Source organism: Eptatretus burgeri, chromosome 4 (assembly GCF_056783735.1).
Source record: "Eptatretus burgeri isolate ZD-2024b chromosome 4, Ebu_testis_v1, whole genome shotgun sequence".
NCBI lineage: Eukaryota > Metazoa > Chordata > Myxini > Myxiniformes > Myxinidae > Eptatretus > Eptatretus burgeri.
The window spans coordinates 52,716,143-52,737,952 of record NC_140964.1 but is presented as its reverse complement, the minus strand read 5'-3'; the positions used below and the strand labels follow the sequence as shown (position 1 = coordinate 52,737,952).

Here is a 21,810-nt window from a genome sequence, read left to right as displayed (position 1 = left end):
TTGGCTGGTGATTGCGACCAAACAGGACATTAAACAGCCCAAACAACTTTTCCTTTACCAAAGTGCATTTTATCAACCTTCAAGGATTAAGTAAATATCTGGTCGAGTAACTATAAAATAAAGCAGAGAAATATCTTGTCGAAGGCTGCCTAACAACTATATGTTAACACTAGATTATAATACTCTGTTGAAATAATGCAATTATATGTTGTGGATCAAGTTTAGAGGGTGAAATGAGGAACAGATTGGAATCCAGCAGTTATTTCATTATACATGTGGGAGTAAGTGTGGTGTAATTCTCATGGATGATAAAACGTGTTGAGTACTTGTTAAGAAAGATCTAGTCTCTGCCCAAATGTCTGTATATACACCCCACCTTCGCCCCCTCCCTACATTATTGAACCTTCACCATCATTTATCTGTCTCTGCGTGAAATTTCTTCAGCGTAATGGGCAATGAGCATGACCCACTACTCATTGTGGGGTCAACGCAAGGCCAAGATGAGCACATGAGCGAAAGACCACATTTTCCGCTCCTCCAAATACCACGATGGTGCTGTCCAATGAATGCGCCCCAAGAGTGCTTGATCGGGTCTTGTGGGGTTCAGAAAAGCACGGACAGCGAGCGCACCGAGTTCAGTCTTGCACCACCTGTTGGTTTGGGTTGTTGGTTCGTGCTGGTGAGTTTGTAATGGTGGGTTTGTGCTGCTGTTGTGGGCTGCTGCTGGTTGGCACAAGAACTCCCAGAGGGAAGGCAGACAGGGTGCTGCAAGGAGAGGCACCACACAGAACCGCAGCGTGGGCAGACAGGATCACAATGACCTACTAGGGTAACGAGGCTGAGGCACAAACTGAGGGTGATTGTGGGGAGCTGGATCGTGTGTGCGGACTCCACTCACACAGCACAGCTTTTATTTTGTCGAGTCACTTCACTGCTGTCACGTGTTTCCACTGAATGAAATTTGCAATGTGTATCTGTTAAGCTGGCATGGTTTCGGGACCTCAGCCATCAGACCAAATGCAATGCTACATTTCTCCCTCAGCCACGGACTGCTATTGACATTGCATGTAGTAGATGCCTCGGCCTCGGTGGTATATGTCTCTATCTTCCATATTTTCCGATGTATCAACCACGGCCATGTATTAACCACATTCCTGATTTTCATCCTCAAAAAAAACCAAAAAACTTTTCTGGTGTATTAACCGCACCCATGCTTTTTACCCTCAAAAGAAATGAATATATTGATCATTTAATTTTCTGATCTGGATCTCAATACGTTTGTACATTAACTTTGTACGGAACAAAGTGATGGAGGAATCAACATGCTTACTCGCATGTCTGTTTAATTTCATCTAAGTCTTATTCTCATTTTCAATAAGTTGAAGAGAGGAGAGGATACCAAGAAGTTTTTGTTTTTCTTTCTTATTTTCTAATATTATAAAGAGGATTTTTTTTCCTAGAAAAAGGAAGAAAAGGAATTCATACTGGTATCACACATATTTATTCTGTATTTGTGGCCCTGAAAAGGGCCGTTTGAGTTTGATGAAGCTTTTCGGCTAAAGCCGTGGAAATCCTCGTCAATGCTTTTCTTATCGAAGATGGCACATAACTCCTTGTCCGAATCAGGGTAGAGCTAGTCCATGTCGCTGTCACCATCATTTGCAGCCTCCTCCTCCCAAATGATGACGCCCTCTCTGCCGTCCATTTTTGTTGGAGATGCAGCATTTCAGAAATGCTCGCTTGATGATGTCCGGCGACATCTCCTCCCACACCTTGACAATCCAGCCACAGATCGGAAGGTTGACCTTTTTCATCCTCCCGATGAACGCCAGCAGTCTCCCAGTCAACATAATGCTCAGACAACGTAGTGACGAGAGTAATCGTGAAAGTTCAAACAAGATGCATGTGGCCAATGCTCCTCGGAATCGGGTCGAAAATCCTGGCGGGAAACACGTCACGAAATGTTGATTTTCAACTGATGAAAATACCAAGTCTGGGAAATAGGAAGTTTGTCTGTGGTGGTTCCACCGAGATGCAGCTCATGTTCCTCGAAACCTGGGTCGAAAATAAAAGCCTAGGAAGAAAGAAAGTTCATCTGGTCGATGCGTGTGATCCGTGGGAAGCAAGTTAGGAACTGCTGAAAGAAACAAGGGAAAACAAAGGGAACCATAAAGAACCAAGAGTACCAAAAGAAGCCAAAATAACCAAGCAGCACTGGTACTGCCTCAAGCTTCACCATTCCACGTGGCTCCTCGCTCGTTTGAGATTTTTATTCTTCCTTTTAAATCCATTTCCTGCCTTCGTATAGAAACGTACTTGGGGTTGATTGGTTGTGCCTCGTTTTAAACCATGCCACGCTATCCAGAATTTGCTAGCATAGCCTCAGCATGTAAAGAACAAGCTTGGTGGGTTAATTCTGCCTGCACCAGATGTTCATGTCGAAAATGATGCATATAAAAAGATAGTCACCACTACAAGTCCCTCTTCTATTCACCCCTTCTGCTGTGTATGAACAATGACGCCAGCTGGAAACTTGTCTTTGGGCAGTGTCTTCCTCTTGAACACGACATACGAGGGAAGCTTTTCACGCAAGCTTATTTGAGGTGCGTGCTCTGTTATGGACTTTAGCTATTGTGAATAATTCTTCTTTTGATGTGAGACCAGGTGTTGTTCTTCTTTTTGTGTGTGTTTAATGGCTTTTTCAGAGCCGCGAGGCTCTATGTACACCACGCACCTCAACTCCGGGCGTCTCCGGATGTTTCTGAGTATGACATTTATTTTCTGCACACGGTTAATAAAATGCTGTCCAGACTGAATGGATTTTCAAAATTTCAATGGTGGAATTGAGCTTAACAGCAGTTCTGATTGCTCCAAAAATGTTTATTTGCAATGTAATTGAAATTCAGCTTTGATAGTTTTTAAGACATTCTTTTTCTATACCCGTGTATTAACTGCACCCCCAACTTTTGCCTTTTTTTGCTGAGAAAAGTGCAGTTTATACACCGCAAAATATGGTGCACTGTTACTGATGACACCATTAAAGGGGCTGTTTTACCTTGACGATTTAGCCAGCGTATGCCGACGTAGGAAAAATTTATCTAAAACGCTGGCACACGTCGAATACGTTATGGGTAAGTTTTGTATATTTTAAGAGCACGCTGAAGCACGCTGGCATACGTCGTAGTACGCTGAGCTCATCGACAAATTTTAAGATGCTCAAAATTTTTCGACGTATGCCAGCATATGACTCACACATTCCGCATACGCTGGCTATAAGTTGTAGGCACGTTACACGATCATTGACACACGTTGACACATGCTACTTGTAAGTTACTCATAAGTCGAAACACGTCGAGGTAATGTTTAGCGTACCCGAAACTTATTTCTAACCTATGAGTAACTTGCTTTGAACCTATGTGTAACGTATCTCCAACGCATATTGACGTATGTAGACGTATTTGATTGACGTCTTCCGGACGACCACAGAACTTACTGAACGTGTTTCTAACTTACAGCTACCATATAATGGCATATTGGCAGCGTTTAGGGGAATTGATATATACAAATGGGCTTCACAAGAGGAACCCGTCAGTGTTCCAGACTGCAGCTGTAGAATAACTCAGGTAGAGTTTGAAACAGCAAAGGGCTTCCTTGTGTCGCATTTTTTGGTTGCTTTATGCAACTTTCTTCAGCTAGAAGAGCATGGAAGGAGTTAATTTATTTGATAGTTCGAGCCACCTGTGATAATTGATTAGGTGAGAGTTGATTGGTTTGGCCTAAGTCACATTTGCCATGGCGGCCGTGGGGTCTACAAAATCTACGGCCACTAGCAATTATACGGCGGCCGCAGTATTTCCACGGTCACACAATGTAGCAGTCACATGTTTTTCTTTTTCGGGTAGCCGCACGGCATATTTAGAAATTGTGGAGACCGAAAACGTGGGGTTGCCGTACGGTGTTTGATTTGATGTCGCACGGTGACCTTAAGGGGGCCCTGCGGCGGCCATAGAATTTTCAAGGCAGCTGCAAGGAAGCCTCAAGGTGCCCGCAGGGGGACCGCAGGGGGGCCGCAGGGGCCCCTAAGGCGAATGTGTGGCCAGACGGACGGTAACGAATGGGTTAATTTTTTTTTTTTACCAGTTTTTTTTTTTTTCGGCTTGTCGAATTTCTACGGCGAACGTAGAAATGAAAAAAGTTATAACCCCGCGTTATAATTCCACGGCGACCCCTACGGCCTGAAAAAGATAGCCAAACGGCGTAGGGCCACCCTGAGGCCACCGCAGAAACTCTGCGGCCGCCGCACGTTTCTGTCAATTCAGAGGGCGTACAGCCGCTGTATCCTCGCCGTAGAGCAAATGTGACTTAGGCCTTATTCCCTCCAATTACAGGTGAGAGACGTGATTGGGTCTTGTTATATCTAATATATATATATATATATATATATATATATATATATATATATATATATATATATATATATATATATCCTGTCTGTGTCTGTTTGTGGTGAGGATGTTGAGGTCGTGGATAGATTCACTTACCTTGGCAGTGATATTCATGTCTCCGCAGGTTGTGAGCCGGAGGTCAATAGACGTCTGGGTCGGGCCTGGGGAGTCATGGATTCACTGGATCATGGGGTGTGGCGCTGCCGGTACCTGTGCGGGAGGACGAAAGTCCGAGTCTTCAGGTCCTTGGTACTTCCAGTCTTGCTCTATGGGTGCGAGACTTGGACTTTGACCAAGGATCTGAGACGGAGACTTAATTCCTTTGGTACCAGGTCTCTTCGGAGAATCCTTGGCTATCGCTGGTCGGATTTTGTGTCCAACGAGCGGTTGCTGAGAGAGACTCAGATGAGATTTGTTACCTGCATAGTCCGTGAGCATCAGCTGCGGCTGTATGGACATGTGGCTCGTTTTCCTGACGCTGATCCTGCTCACCAGATTCTCTCAGCGAGGGAGTCTCATGAGTGGAGGAGGCCAGTGGGCCGACCACGTGCCTCATGGTTGCAGCAGGTTGACCATCATCTCAAGGAGATGGGGATGGGCCTGGCATCTGCCTGGGGGATGGCCAGACGGAGGCCCCTGGAGTACCGGCGGAAAGTGGACGCAGCGACGCGCTGTTCTGGCACATGCTCCCATACCTGACCTGACCTGATATATATACATATATATATATATATATATATATGTATACATATATATATATATATATATATATATATATATATATATATATATATATATATATATATATAAACAGCATTCTATTTTTCTCTCTTATTTCTCCATGGCTGTCTATCTATCTATCAATGGATCTATCTATCGATCAGTCATTGTTCCTTTTGCACGGCCACATCTTTTAAATTACAAACTGCAAACTCAGGGTACAAATACAACTGTGTGTGTGTGTGTGTGTGTGTGTGTGTGTCTTTGGGGGTGGGAGGGGGGGGGTAACATAGACTATGTGGCCGTAGCCTCACATGGAGTGTGGGGGCAGGGGGTGGGCGTAAATTCTCGAAGTAAATATGTACCATGTAGTGCCACCTAATGGTGGTGGCAGAGGGTATTACAATTTTCTTTTTTGACCTGGGCAAAGCTGAGGTTAAAGCACTCTTTGTATGGGTAAATTTGTTCCCCTTCCTTTCTCCCCTCCCCAATACGGAGGGGCCTGTCATTATGTATATGAAATTTCTCATGGGAAAGGACATCAGGACCAACAGGGGCAAAGGTGGGGGGGGAGTGAGGATGTGGGAGGGGGGTTGGGGCAAGGGTTAAAGCACTCTATGTATGGGTAAATTTGTATTCCCTTCCTTCTCCTTCCCACCCAAATGTTTTGGCAGATACAAGGGGTAGGCTCTGTTGGTATCATATATGTCAGTTCGTTTTTCGAATATTTGACCATGTATGTGTGGAGTGTGGATGGACTGCCTTCACCCCATTAGTTGGAGAGCTGGTTCGACTCCACCCACAATTCGCCATCCACAAAAAAACAAGCTCAAATGAGCTAAGATCCTCATCCTCTTAATGGTGACGTCATAAAAACGAATATGACGTCATTGTGATGTATCAGGTTTGCGATAAATTATTATCTGTGCTAATGCTCAGCTTGATTCCCGCAAACAAAATTCAAACAGCTTGCCGAGTTTCGGAGATAATGGTATAGGCGATTTCCATTAGCGGCGATATTATGACGTCAACTTTTTCTCAGGAGAATTTCCAAAATCAGAGATGGATACTGCCTGTGCATGGCCTTTCTGCATATACATGGCAAGTTTCATGAAGATCCGATGAAAACTCTGGGTTGTGAAACAAAAAATGTCAAAAAATAGGAATGATGTCATAAAAATTGATATGATGTCATAGTGATGTATCATATATGCGGTAATTCATCTCTGCTAATGCTCTGTTCAATTCCCGCAAACAGAATTCAAAAAGCTTGCCTTGTTTCGGAGATATTTTGACATCATAACTTTTTTTCTAGGAGGAATTTTCAAAATCGGAGATGGTTACTGCCTGTGCAGGATATTTTTCCATATATATGCCAAGTTTCAGGAAGTTTCGATGAAAACTGTAGGCTGTGAAACAAAAAAGTCCACAAGAAGAAGATTAAGAACAACAATGTGAGTAAGTCTTAGAGATCCTCCACGAGGATCTAATAATCATGTAGCCGCCATTTTGGCAAATAGCAGAAGACTGCAGGCCTCAGTGTCAGCCCATTGTCCAGTGCAATTGGAATTATCCCAGGTATATAACCACCATATATTATGTATGCACATAAGCAGTATGCATGTTTTTGCTTCATGCATGTACCCCGGGTTATTTTTAAAATTATTTTCAGGAGTTGTCACGGTGGCGGTCTGGGGCCTAATTATGAAATTACACACAAACAAACAAAAAATTTACGCTCTTCAAGATGGTGGCCATCTTGGATTTCTGGGTCAAATTAATGTCAGATTCGGAATCCTCGTGGTCGACTTACCCGAAAAAGTGTCTGTACATGATTCTCGGTGCTCTGGTTCGAAACTTAATTTTCAAGATGGCGCCGCCAGCCATCTTGGATTTGGGCCTCTGGCAAAAAATGCCGGAATTTTTTGGAGGGACATGGGGGCTAATTTTTTTATAAAAGGTCAATCGAAGTCAAATCAATCGTCAAACCTTACTAGCCAGACAATGGTCACGGAATTGAGGATCTTGACCCTACTACAATGTAAATATATAATTGAGAAATTTGAGGCAAAGGGTGAAGAAATAGTCTCCTTTTATTTATTCTCAGACACGCTGCTTTAAATATTCCTAACACTTTCTCTTGTTTTACTTTTCGACTGAGTTTAATAGTAAAAAAAAAACATTTTATTCATGTCAGACTCTGATTCAAATTAAAACATGCTATCAACATTCTATGGCGTTATTTTTAACTAATAAGGTGACATTGTAATCTCGGTGCCACACAAAGAAAGAAACAGGACATTATTTTTAAATTAGCACACTTGTCAAAATGCATTTTCATTTCGAACATTCGTGTGCATGAATGCTCTCCATTGACAGTTTTACTCTATAATAAGACTCCATTACAAATTTACCAGGTAAGGTAATACAATCGCGCCCACAGGCAACGTGAACAAACAGTAAATAAAATCTGACGGCAAATCCACTCTTTGCAAAAACTATGATGATCATTTGGCTCAGGAGGTCTACAGTGATGTCATAATTGAGTGCACGATTCTCATTTGGTCTCTGCAGTACAGGATGATGATGAATTGGTTGCACTTAAGGTCAAAATAAGTGCCTGAAACCAACATGCACTGCAAGGTTTCATTGGTTCGGGCATTAGGGGTGAGCTTTCATCAGTGCTCGTGATGTTCCTGCCATGGTTCCTGATGCTTCTTTCTTCCCTCGTTTATGTGCAGCACCTCCTGCCTGCATCTCAATGGCTCATCTCCACTCAATACGTTTTGTTTTCCCTTTTGTGGAAAAACGGCCACCTGCTGTGAGCACTGGAGACATGCAGCTGGCTTTCCACAATTTTCAGTATTAATTGTTTTCTGATTTTTCAGACAGCGATATGGTGCATCAGCAGCTGCCTCAGGTGGAACAGTAAATGTGTAAACGGCATGTATGACATATTTTAATTGTCGACCATTTCGTCTATTTTTCTTTGGTGGGGGGATACAAAGTCAACGCTCATGTGAGAACGAGAGCACAGACACATCAGGATGCAGCAGCACAACAAGAAGAGTAGAAAGAGAGGAAGGAAACGCCAACAACAGGGCCGTGGGACAAAATGCATGTAGACGGACAAACAAGGGATGAGGGTGGGGAAGAATGCATGGGGTGGGGAAGATGGATACGAATGTAAACTCTCATGAAGGAAAACCTGGAAATTTCAATGGAGGTCAAGGGGGGGGGGGGTGGTGGTTTAACATTGCATCAACATATATATATATATATATATATATATATATATATATATATATATATATATATATATATACATATAGATACATACACACATGTGGACCAGGTAGCACTGTGTACTGTGTGAATTGTTGACAACCAGTTGACATACCAGAGCTGTTATGACTGATTTGGGTTTCACAGAAGCAGCCATTCAAGAGAGTCACAGTGATGTCATCACGCTACTTCATTTAAAAGAATAAGGAGAAAACAATAGCGGACATCCCTGAGTCTGTGCAGGCAAAGAGTTTGTCTCGATCCTAGCAAACCACACAAGTGGCACATATTGGCTTCATGCTGTTCGTATGAGTCTGCACAGCATCAGTTAAATAGTTTGACATCACATGAAAAAAATACGTGTGACGTATTATTTATTGGCAGCCGGGATATGGTGTGAATGCCAAACACTTTCACGGTCAATGCAGACTCCGTCTCAAGTGGCTTTGAAGACTATATTGACATAATGGCAACGCAACAAGTAAGCCGACGTATCAAAGAAGTTGTTCTCTGGCATTACAAGGAATAACTCGGAATTTGACGCAGGAGTAGGAGGCCATTCAGCCCATCATACCTGCGCTACACCAACACCAGATTAAACGAGAGAGATCATAGAACATCTTTTCCAATGCTGACATAGAATGGCATGATATTTTGTCCAGGTACTGCTAAACGGAAGGGTTATGAAAGTGCCAAAAGGCAATTAGTGTTCAACATTGTTCAAGTATATATTGTTACGGCTGTGGAAATTTGCAGAACACCATAAAGGTTCCTTAGATCAGTTATCCCGGTAAGTGAGTGTTTAGATAGGTTTCCCCACCGTTATTTAGAGGGCTGTGACCCTTTGAGATAGTGTTTTTCTTTCTCTATCGTTATTTTGGACCAACAGAGCACGCTACGACCCTTTTCGCGCCAAAAAGGAGTCCGAGAACACAGGGTAAAGTCCAACAAGGAAACCTGCGCTAGTGCGCGGGTTTTCGCACCCCTCTGCGGTGCCAAGGCTGGCACGAGAAGCGGCGAGGCGCTCGCTCCCAATTGGTGGATGCACGGCGTGGGGCCGAAAAAGGGGAGGAACCCCTCTTTGGAAGAAGCTTCTCAAAAGAAGGTGGAGCAAAGGGCGGAGCCCCGCGCTATTTAAGGCGGACCGCACGTGAGGCTCCCCTCTCTCTCTCTCTCTCTCTCTCCCTCCCTCCCTCTCGTTCTTGGTCTTGTTGGCGCTGGTCCACCTCTTGGGGCTTCTCTCTTCTTCTTGGTTCATGCTCCAGCGTTCTCCCTGTGGTGCATGATTTCCTCCCCTGTCTCCTGGTGGTCCTGTGGAGCGTCCTGTTGTTGGAGGCGCGGGCCGGTGACGAGTCGGGGCGACGCATCAGAGACGCGGACTGAAGGCGCAGCTCTGCCGGCTGTGTGGTGCAAACTTGTGCATCTGGGCGAGGAGCGCCGGAGAGAGCTTGCCGGCCACGCGAGAGGCCCGGAATCAAGCGCGGCCACGCTAGCTGCCATGGGGATGGGGCATCACGACTCGCCGACCACCGAGGGGGGGGGGACAGGTAACCTTCATCGGTCTCGTGGGCCTATTCGCTCAGCCAAGGCTCACGGCCATAAAGGTCCACGGACCCCGTCTACCTCCCTGCCTATGGGGAGGTCTTTCCTTTTGTTTTTGTATGACTGCTGTGGCGCCGTGTCCCTATAAGTAGACCTGTATAAGTGACTGTACATTGCTCATATTCGGTGGTAACGCTTTCTATTTGTTGCTTGTACATACGTTCATGACTGCCTGGCTGTACATACGTGCTTAGTTGTCATAAATGTCCTTGCTTGTGAAATGTATCCCGTTCGTTGCGTCCTCTTTCCCCATTGAAAATGCCATCTTGCATCGCGGAATAATTAGTTGGGTTTTAAACACCCGGTAAGGAGAATCGGATCCGTCGAGGTCGGCGAAAATACCCGCTCAGTTATTGCTGTAGAACGGAACGGACCGCTTAAGCGGTTCGTGTCCCAAGCCGACCTGCGGCGAGGTACGGCCCCTCGGTAGGTTACCCGCGCGAGTACTTAGGTATTTCAATATTCGGCGAGTGACCCTATTTCGTGTGGGTAGAATGTGGACTGGGCTGTGGTGAGGTTAAACCCCCACCCGTGACTGGTTCCTGTCGATCGTTCCAGGAGGGTCACGACTGAATTGTCTGTCTGGTGGGCGACGCGGCTGCTATTAGTGGAAAACGGCCGATCGCACGCCGGCGGGCACGAATTCGTAACAAGATATATATTTTTATATATATATATATATATATATATATATATATATATATATATATATATATATATACATATATATATATACATACACACACACACACACATATTGAAATCAAAATAACATAAAGCTTTTAAAGGTTGTTGGAAAAAAAATTTGGAAGTTTATCGCCGTTGACGCAGCATAAATCACACCACCTTATTGAACACATTACATAAATTCTCCCTACTTCTTGTTTGTGTCAATTATGACGTCCTTAAAAATTAAGTTTCCTCTTTGGAATAATTTTCAATTGACTGACAGGCAGGCAGAAAGATGAAATAAATTATCTCACAAATTCAGTCAAAGTTCTGCTAAACTATAGGTTCGTTTTCCAATGACTGCTATGATTCGTGTTCAAAATATAACACTCAATTGAAATTAAACTGTTCCTGGATCATAAACTGACATTTGTGGACATATACATAGATAGACAGACAGAGATGTGAAGCTATTGCTTAACCCCGCTTTTTGCTTCTTGTACGTGGTGTCATAAATCCGTCAAACAAACGACTCAATATAATAGGGGGTATGGAGGGAGGAATGGGAATGAGAAAAATGTGACAAGCTCAGGAATATCACCTGGGTATTTAAAATATAAAATTGGGGGGGGGGGTGGGGGAGGGAAAATGTATTCTTTTTATTAATAAATTTTATTTTCTTGGTTGTTGTTTTTTTGGAGGGGGGCAGGGGTGGGGGTGATGGTGGTAGAAGGCAGTTTTAGGTTGAAGAACCTATACTAATAAATATCAGAGTGTCCGTGTGTGTGTGTGTGTGTGTGTGTGTGTGTGTGTGTGTGTGTGTGTGTGTGTGTGTGTGTGTGTGTGTGTGAGTCAGAGTCAGAGTCTCCTCCATAACTCCAAGACCATGAAACCTAGCAGCCGGATACTTTGCATGCATATTAAGGGAACTCGAAGGAAGTGTATGAGTGCAAATTGGGTGCTTGGGTTAATTAAAACACCCCTTTTGAAGTTAATTATTTAATTTAATTTATTTAATTATATCCTTTATCAGGCGCATCCTCGGACACCTTGCTCTCCCTCACTGGGATCTTAATTCACCATTTTGTTTGGCCTGCTTATATTAACAATGTCTTGAGTTGGAACAGACCACAACGATTTCTTAATGGTTTTATTTTTCACTTTCTTCACTCAAATTATCGAATGCATGTTCATCATAGCTATGAATCTCTGGATACATTGCAATGCTTATAAATGGCCAGAGACGCCAGCGTTCATGACTTTCATTTCCGCACAAGCCATAACCTCGAGAATCTCTTAAACTGAGCCGAATTACAAAATTAAAACTCCAGAATTGAACTTATCAGCAGTTCTGACTTCTAAGAAAAAGTGTTCATTTGTCCAATTCAGCCATATTTGACATTTTGGCATCTCCAGGAGGTATTTACTCACATGACGGATCATTCATCGCTTGCCAAGCCAGCCGTTCCTCATCAACCATTTTGTTGGAGTGCTTCCTTGAGTGCTTAAGCCAGTTGGCCACACTGCAAGCCACACTGTCCCTCTGCACTATCCATCTACATGATCAACTGCCTGTGTTGTTCCCCGCAGTATCATGCGGTGCCAAGCTTGTCATTCCTTATTAACATTTGGATAGAAGGAATGAATGGATGGAGGAAAGAAATGGATGGGATGGAGAGAAGGGATGGATGAAAGGAATGGATAGATGGAGGAAAGAGATGGGATGGAGAGAAGGGATGGATGGATGGGAGAAGTTGATGGATGGATGGAGGGAAGGGATAGAGGGAAACGATGGAAGGGATGGATGGAGGGAAAGGATTGATTGATGGATGGATGGATGGGTGGAGGGAAGGGATAGATGAGTGGAGGGGAGGGATGGATGAAGGGAATGGATGGATGGGATTGAGGGATGTATGGATGGATGAAAGGGATGGAGGGAATGGATGTATAGAAGGGATAGACAGAAGGGATGGATGAGGGGATGTATGGATGGATAGACCAAGCTGATTAACCTCCGCCCCCCATTACATTACTCCCCCCCCTCTCCCCTTCCTCACTCTTCCTTCTTATCTCTCTCTCTCTCTCTCTCTCTCTCTCTCTCTCTCTCTCTCTCTCTCTCTCTCTCTCTCTCTCTCTCTCTCTCTCTCTCTCTCTCTCTCTCTCTCTCTCTCTCTCTCCCTCTCTCTCTCTCTCTCCCTCCCTCTCTCTCTCTCTCTCACACACACACACACCTCTCTCTCTCTCTCTCACACACACACACACACACACACACACACACACACACACACACACACACATACACCCACACACACACACACACACACACACACACACACGTCTCTCTCTCTCTTGCTTCCCTTCTTTCTCTCTCTCTCTCTCTCTCTCTCTCTCTCTCTCTCTCTCTCTCTCTCTCTCTCTCTCTCTCTCTCTCTCTCTCTCTCTCTCTCTCTCTCTCTCTCTCTCTCTCTCTCTCTCTCTCTCTCTCTCTCTCTCTCTCTCTCTCTCTCTCTCTCTCTCTCTCTCTCTCTCTCTCTCTCTCTCTCTCTCTCTCTCTCACTTCCTTCCCTCCCTTCCTCCTCTCTCTTCCCCTTCCCAACTCTCTCTCCACCTCCCTGCTCCCCCCCTCTTTCTCTTAATGTTCTTGTCAGAGAAGCGATGACTTTTATTTACTCGTATATAACCGACCACACACTCCCTGGATGAAACCTTTTGACAGACATCGCATATGTACACAATCACCCATCCATTCTCAAGCTACCTTCAAGTCCAGCCAATATCTGTATACCACCCTATCTCCAATACTTCTAGGTACCTATCTAATTCCAATTTAAACCTATCTACTGTTTCTGCTGCCACTATATTTCCAGCGAGAATATTCCAAGCATTAACTACTCTCTGTGTGAAAGATCCTTGTCATACTACCGTCCTAACGCTCCTCTTCTTTACTGTCAGGCTATGTCCCCTGGTCCTATCACTGTCTATTCTGCTGAAGAACTTTTCTGCAGTTATTTTGTCAATACCTTTCATTATCCTAAACATCTACATCATATCCTCTTGTAACCGCCTCCTTTCTTAGATGTAAGATCCTATCTTCTTCAGCCACTCCTCATAACTCTGTCTATAGAATCAATCTAGTAGCCCTATGCTGAACCCTCTCTTTCCTTCCTGAGTTGTGGTGACCAAAACTACACACAATGTTCGAGATTAGGCCCTACTAAATTCCTCTACAGTGTCAAAACTACCTCCATTGATTTATAACTTTACCCCCTATCAATACAACGTAAAACCCTGTTTGCTTTACCTATGGCTGCCTGGAACTGCGCTGCCTGTTTACCCCCTGTATCTATTACCACCCCCAGATCCTTCTCCTGTGTGGCATGCTCCAAGATTGTCCCTTACATCATGTAATCTCTATTTTCATTATCTTCCCCCATCCACAGCACCAATTTTTTTTCTTGATGTTAAACTGCATCTGTCATTCTTTTGCCTAATATATGAAAGTACCGAAACTTTGCTGAATCTGATCACCTGCTCTTGACACTGACTTGGAAAGCCTACCTTTGACGACACTGTCCAAATCATTGATATAAATTCGGAATAATAATGGCCCTAACTCCTACTACTGATCCATGAGGTACCCCACGACTTACATCCTCCCAACTAAACATACTCACCTGATCAGCGACTCCACAGCCCTCACCTTGGCTAATAACCTCGTACATGGTACCTTATCAAATGCCTTCTGAAAGTCTTGATGTACATACTATGTTCACAGCCATTCCCTCATCCACCCAATCATAAACTGCTTCATAGAATTCGAATAATTTTGTTAAACATGGCCTCTCATTTGTAAACCCATGCTGACTACCTTTAATTACTTTGTATTTATTTAAATTGTTCCTCATCAGGTCCTTAATTAATGTCTCCCAACACCTTCCCCACAACTGAAGTCAAACTAACGGGTCTATAGTTTCCCAATTATTTTCTGGATCCTTTCTTAAACGAGAAGGGCACTCGGTAGAGCGCATACTTCCGCCACGTAATGTCTGATCCACAAGAACAAATCTGGCCCAATACATTTTTGAAAATATCATGCTCTATATCGTTTTTGGCCCGATCTCTTAATGGTGAAGAATCACTTTTAAAATTCTCGTAGCCAGGATCCGGATCTGGGTCTTCACCAAAATCGAATCTCTTCGTCCGTGTCACACACCGAACCTGTCCACAAAATTTCATCCAGATCCATCCACAACTTTTTTGAAATATTCTGCACACAGACAAACTGACAGAAAGGGGTGAAAACATAACCTCCTTCACCTTCAGTGGCGGAGGTAATAATGGTGTTACATTTGCAACTCTCCAATCCTCCGGTACCTGTCCCGACTCCAATGAGCTATTGAAAGTATCCATTAATATCTCGCTTACCTGCTCGGCCACTTCCCTCGATACTCTCGGTCGTATATCATCTGAACCCGGAGCCTTATCTTCTCATAGATTACCGAGCTGTTCCTTTACTTCCTCCACTCCAACGTGGATCTTCTCTAAAAGCCCTTCCTCACCTCAATGAGAGATACTCTCAGCTATTGGCAATTCTCCTGACTGTTCTTGTGTAAAAGTTGAAGCAAAATACCTGTTTAATAAGCCTGCCGTCTCACTCTAATCACTCACCACTCTCCTGGTGCTCTTCTTCAATGGGCCCACACTTTCCTAACCTGTTCTTTTCCCCTGTTATATTGAAAGAAAGCCTTGCTATTATGTTTAATATTCTCAGCCATTTCCTTCTCATGCCTCTTTTGGCTTGCCTTGTTATTTTCTGCACTTGCCTCTGTTGACTCCGATAGTGATATAAATCTAACTCCAGTCCTGTTATTTTCTCTATACTGCAAGAGAGATGTTTTTCTGTTCGTCTGTCTATCTGTCTGTCTGCGTGTCGCCATTTTTTTTTATCAGAGATGGCCAAATGGATTTCAGAAATTCATCAGTGAGTGCTGAGGAGTGTTTTAGGTGAAAACAAAATTTGAAAATTTTGAAAAAAAACAGTTGCATTTTCTTTTTAATCGCTCTATTGTGCATCAGCCTTTGTAGCTCTGTGAAAGGTAATATTAAATAATTATTTCTCTCTCTCTCTCTCTCTCTTATAATCTTATAATCACATAAGATTATAATCTCCGATTCATTCCTTAGTGGGTGTAGGGAAGTGTTTTGGCCCCCACAAAAAAATAGAAAAAAAACAAAATTTGATTTCTTCAAAATGCCAACAGGTTCTCCCAATGCATTGGTCGCACTCTCTCCTCACCCACTCAACATTTTCCTTCCTGAAATATTAATAGCCTAACTCCACTATCCCAAACTTTTAACATAATCATTGCACACACTATGTTATGGTCACTTGCTCCAAAATGCTCTACAACTTCCACATCCTCCACCATATTCAGATCATTACTTTAAAGGAGATCAATGCGAAGAGGTTGTTAAATTTCCCTTGTTGCTTTTCTTGTTTGGCTTGGTTTTCCAAGTGATGCCTGTGCTTCTTGTCTGTACACTGAACAATTTTCTTATTAATAGTTCAGTCACAACTCAAGGTGCAATGTATAAATTAGCTGTTCTCCTCAATGATTATATTGCAAGCGAATTCAAGAATAGTCAACTGTGAGTGTAAGATTGTAGAGTTTGATTTGTAGGAAGGAAACTGTACAGGAGAAAGAGGAGAGTGGAATAACTTGGACGTCCACGGTTTAAGTGTTTGGGGTTGGTTCGAGGTTTGCCTGCACTTTTTGTTCATGATAATACTCCAAGAATGTCAGATGGCTGAAAGTTTCTGGAGTAGTACAGGCAATTCATCTGGCAACTGCTTTGAAAAATGACATCGCAGTTGCACAAAAGCATTCTGGGTATTTGCAAGATGGCTGGAAAGTGGCAGCATCATTAAACATTGATGTTTCCCTTAAAATAAACATGTCAAATCAGCTGTAATTTACTTGAGATTAGCTGAATGGTTTCATGATACGAGTCTCCAATGTGGAAGTGTGTGTTCGAGTGGTGCGATTGATGCTAACGTTTTAAAGACTGACGTGAATCGGTGCAGGTATAATCCTTGAACATAATATATTTATCAATGATATTCGTTAATACACACAAACAAACAAACAAACAAACACACACATTTGTAAAATAATAATGCAAACAAACATCTCCATCAGGAGTACTCCACATGTTCTTCTTCACCACTATGTGTTTCTCTCCTCCTTCTGCTTCTTCTTCTTCACAAGTATTATTTTCTAAAATTGAGTGTCAGCTAAGCACTGGTCCACCAACGCTCCTCCTGCAAGTACAGCATCGTTATCTACATTTTTCCAATTTGGGAATAGAGAATCAGTATCATGCCACTTCATGTCCCCTCTTTCAGCTCCCTGCTCCCCATCCTACCCCCTCAAAGTTTCATGTCCCCCCTTTCTGCATCCCTCCTCATCGCACCTTCTCAATGCTTCCCCTTCACCCCATCCCATCAATGCTTGCTCCTCACTACACCCACTCAAACATTCCCCTGCACTACATCCACTCAAACTATCCCCCTCACCATGTCCCCTTAAAGCCTCCCTTTCACCCTGCCCATAAAAGGCCTCCCCTCCCCCAGTCCTGCACCCTCCAAATGCCTCTTCCTCTGTCAACACCTGTGTGGACCTCAAGCATCCAAGGTCTCTGTTCCAACATGACAGATCTCTCAATCTGCCACTGATAAACTGGACACCATCTGTTTAACAGAATCCTTCCTTCTAAACGATGTCCTTGATGCCCTATTGTCTCTCCCCAGCTATTGTTTCCTCCCATTTGATAGGCCTGAACACCACCCCTGTGGTGGAGTTGTACTTTACATCAATAACTCAATTTCTCACTGCCCTTTTACTGATCTTACACTTCCAAATCCACAGGAGTACCTCTGGCTGTGACTTCCCCTCCACTCCCACATCTTATTTGTCTAGTTGTTGTACCGTCTTCCAAACAGTGATGATTCCATTGACATTTCTCTCTCTCAGACAACATGGACCAACGTTTAACCACTCATCCCAACTCTCTTTTCCTAATATGTGGTGATTTCAATTGTCACCATGAAACTTGGTGTTGGTACCTCTCTCACCAGCCATGGCATTTCAGCAAAGGACTTCTGCGACTCCATGGTCCTGACTCGATCTGTGAACTTTCTGACCTGGATTTCTCTCAATGACAAATCCTCCCTCCTTGTGATAACAAACCTTCCTGGAAATGTCTCCTGCTCTTCCTCTGCTTCAATTGGTTCATCTGATCTTATGCTTGTGAAAGCCAACATCTCTGGTTATTCTCAGAGAGCTGCCTCAGTGCTAGCGGGTCTGGCAGTTCACTCACGCAGAATGGCAGGGACTGCAAGCAGCCATCTCACTTCAGGACTGGTTTCCTATATCTACTGCCCCTGATATTAACTCACCCTGGGAATTTTTCCACAGACACTTGCTCTCTCTCTCTTATGTACAGACCCATTCCATCTCGACCTCAGTTATCCTGCTCTTCTTCCTGCCCATATTACACTGAATCCTGTGATGAGACAGTTGCTCTGAAAGAACTTGCCTCCTCTTCCTGGAAAGCAAACTCGACCGAAGGCAAATTTAGCTCATTAAACAAAGACCACAACAAGTGTGCGTCCACTCTCAGGAGAGTCAGAAAACAACATCTGTAATACCTCAAGAATGAACTTTCAAACTTGTCTCCCTCCTCTAAAATCTGATGGTGCCTTGTTAAGCCTGTCTTCGGGGTATGCTCTCCCTCCACCCCCATCCCTCTCTTCAAATGGTCCCACAGCCGACTCCTCTCGTGAGAAGGCTGAAAGCCTCAATTCTGTGTTAATTGCTTCCAAATCTTGTGCCCCCATCCCCTTACTCTCTGTTCCCATTCTACCCAGACTCTGGGTCTTTTGCACCTGAGAATGTGGAGAAGCTTCTGGAAATGCTCGACTCTGGTTCTGCAACTGGACCTGACGGCATCAGCTCACATGTCCTAAAAACCTGCTCTGCTGCTCTTGCACATCCTCTTTCTGCTCTTTTCACCCTATCATTTACCCTGGGTTATCTTCCATCTGCTGGAAATCATTCCAATATCACTGTATTGCATGCAAAAACTGATCCCCTTAACTGCAGACCTATGAGCTTACTTCCAGTCATCAGCAAGGTCGTGAAATCCTTCCTTTTCTCCGTTAGCCTCATCTCAAATCACCAATTCAGATTCAGTCCAGGTTACTCCACCCCGGACATGCTGCTCCTACTCTCCCAATAATGGATGGAAACCTCAACATCAGACATGAGACCAGGGTCGTCTCTCTAAACATATCTCGAGCTTTCAATGCAGCCTGGAATCCTGCAATGCTTTCCAAACGCTCTGCCTATGGCATCCAAATCCAACTCCAGTATGGGGTTAGTGACTTCCTCTACTCTCATGGCCAACGTGTGGCTCTCAATGTAATCCTTTCATCACCTCTCCCTGTCAAGGTTGGAGTACCCCAAGGCAGTGTTCTGGGCTCAGTGATATTTGTAATCTTCATCAGCCATCTCACTGACTCTGGGAAATCCCCTTTATATCCATGTGCTGATGACTCCACCCTCTGTCATGACACCCCTCGTCCTTCAGAAAGGCAGGCTCTTCAGACCTTGACAAAATCACAAGCTTGTCAAATACTTCAAAAATGTCTTTCAATCCAGACAAATCTCACACTCTTCCTATCTCTCTCCAAAAGAACCGTCGAGCAAACAACTCTTCTTTCTACTTTCTTCACAATTCTCGTGAGGAAGTTCAGTCATTCAAACTGTGTCTCACGATCAGCCATGATCTTCCTTGGGCAGACCACATTTCAAAGTTGGCCTCCAAAGCCAGCAGCCGACTGGGCATCCTCCATCATACAAATTCCTTCCTTGGCACACCTGAACTCCTATCCACTGACAAGACCGTCATCTTTAGCTTGATTAGAGTACCCTACCAGCCCCCACCCCAGGTTTCTGTTGAGCACATATGGTCGACCATCAAGCCCTTTCTAATGAAACTCCCAAAATGCAGATCACTGCTCACCTCCACTCAATTGTTCCTCTTTCCTCCCCCCCCCCCCACCTGTGGAACCAACTTCCACATTCTATTAAATCCCATACTTCCCCTCCAAGTCTTCAAGACAGCTATTCACCCCCATCCCCGTTCCCAACCATGATTTTTATACCCCTGTGAAACCCCTCCCTCACCCCAAGCACGCCTCCTTACAAAGTTCCAGTTTTTCCTTCCTGGGAGTTTATATCTGTATACATCTTGTCCACCCCTTGCATCCTCCTCGACCCCTCGTGCATCCCCCTCGACCCCTCGTGCATCCCCACACCCATTATTTGTCCAAGTCTCCCTCTATTTTCTCCTTCAAATCTGCCTTTGGTGTCTCTCTCTCTCTCTCTCTCTCTCTCTCTCTCTCTCTCTCTCTCTCTCTCTCTCTCTCTCTCTCTCTCTCTCTCTCTCTCTCTCTCTCTCTCTCTCTCTCTCTCTCTCTCTCTCTCTCTCTCTCTCTCTCTCTCTCTCTCTCTCTCTCTCTCTCTCTCTCTCTCTCTCTCTCTCTCTCTCTCTCTCTCTCTCTCTCTCTCTCTCTCTCTCTCTCTCTCTCTCTCTCTCTCTCTCTCTCTCTCTCTCTCTCTCTCTCTCTCTCTCTCTCTCTCTCTCTCTCTCTCTCTCTCTCTCTCTCTCTCTCTCTCTCTCTCTCTCTCTCTCTCTCTCTCTCTCTCTCTCTCTCTCTCTCTCTCTCTCTCTCTCTCTCTCTCTCTCTCTCTCTCTCTCTCTCTCTCCTTTTGTTCTGTTACGTCCTGATCCATTCAGTGTACTAGCTCTTCCACGAGCCTTTACCTTGTATACAAAGAAACATGCACGTTCATCTTAGTGAGAAATCTTGCTGAAGAATTGTTTCATGCCATATGTGTGCAATCTTTCACTTTGATGCCATATGTGTGCATTGTAGGTGAAGAATCAGATCCATATTTTGGACGACCAAGTATGCTGAGCAGTCCGACTGACCTGGCTGTTTTCAGGCAGTTTCCAACAGATGCCAACCGCTCTATGCCATTTCCCATGGACTCTGCAACTACTATCAGCATCTTTGGTCGCCTTGGTGAGGTAGGGGATGTGACATCATTGCTCTGTATCACCTTCAAAGGAAGCTGTGAAACTTTGTTACCTCCACACCCAAAGGTGCACAGAGGTTATGTATTCACCCTTGTTTGTCTGTCTGTTTGTGAACAGGATATCTCAAAAAGTTTTAACTGGATTCAGATGGAGATGGATTTGGGTATGTGACTGGGCCAAATTGATTAGATTTTGGTGATGATCCGGACCTGGATCTGGTTACCAGAATTTTTTAAGTGATTCATCACCAGTAAGAGATAGGGCCAATAACCATATATGGCATGATCTTTCAAAAGTAGTGGACGGGTACTTGGTTTCATGAGTTTGGCATGTGACGAACAAGTTGATTCGATTTTGCTTTCGGTCCGGATGCATAGCCAGCCTATCAGTGGGCTTCAAAACGTTAACTGTTCAACCTGCCAGAGGTATGCACTTACCGAGTTATGTTTTAGTTCACACTGTGTTTCAAGGCAAATATAGAGCATCCATCTATAATTCCAGCAATCTCTGTGTGTCTGTCTGTCTGTTGGGTGGTCTCGAGACTACCGTTATTCTCAGGTTTTCCGTCTGTCTGTATGTATGTAATGGACAGCTCTGGAGGCCAGAGGAGTCAACCGATTTTGATGAAACTTGACTGGTAGGTTCATACCTGGATCTAGTTGTATGCTTTTGAGCACCGTTGCTATGTACGCCACCGTTGCCTAACAACGGGACTTTGAAATTTTTGAAAAAATCCGAAAAATATTTTTACATTTTTTTTTAGAAAATCAAAAATCGGCTTCCGTGCTTTTATGCGCACTATAATCAACCTCTTTGTCAAAAATTTTCAGCCCGATCCGTCAAAAACTGTATGATTAGTATGCAATTATATAGCGACCACCCATGTCGCCTACCGGCTTGTCTGTGTGTCTGTGTGTCTGCG

At 44.0% G+C, this 21,810-nt stretch overlaps 1 protein-coding gene across 7 annotated transcripts in view; it reads left to right on the top strand.

Annotated features, from left to right (window-relative positions):
* Positions 1 to 21,810, top strand: part of LOC147028068 (zinc finger protein 385D-like) — a 465,436-nt gene that overhangs the window by 354,046 nt on the left and 89,580 nt on the right. For 6 of the 7 annotated variants that reach the window (XM_085878078.1, XM_085878075.1, XM_085878077.1 and 3 more), the window contains one exon: positions 20,725 to 20,879. In XM_085878078.1, the coding sequence (XP_085734204.1) occupies positions 20,725 to 20,879 (155 nt within the window). The remainder of the gene's footprint in view (positions 1 to 20,724; positions 20,880 to 21,810) is intronic. The other variant, XM_085878076.1, reaches the window with a different exon arrangement.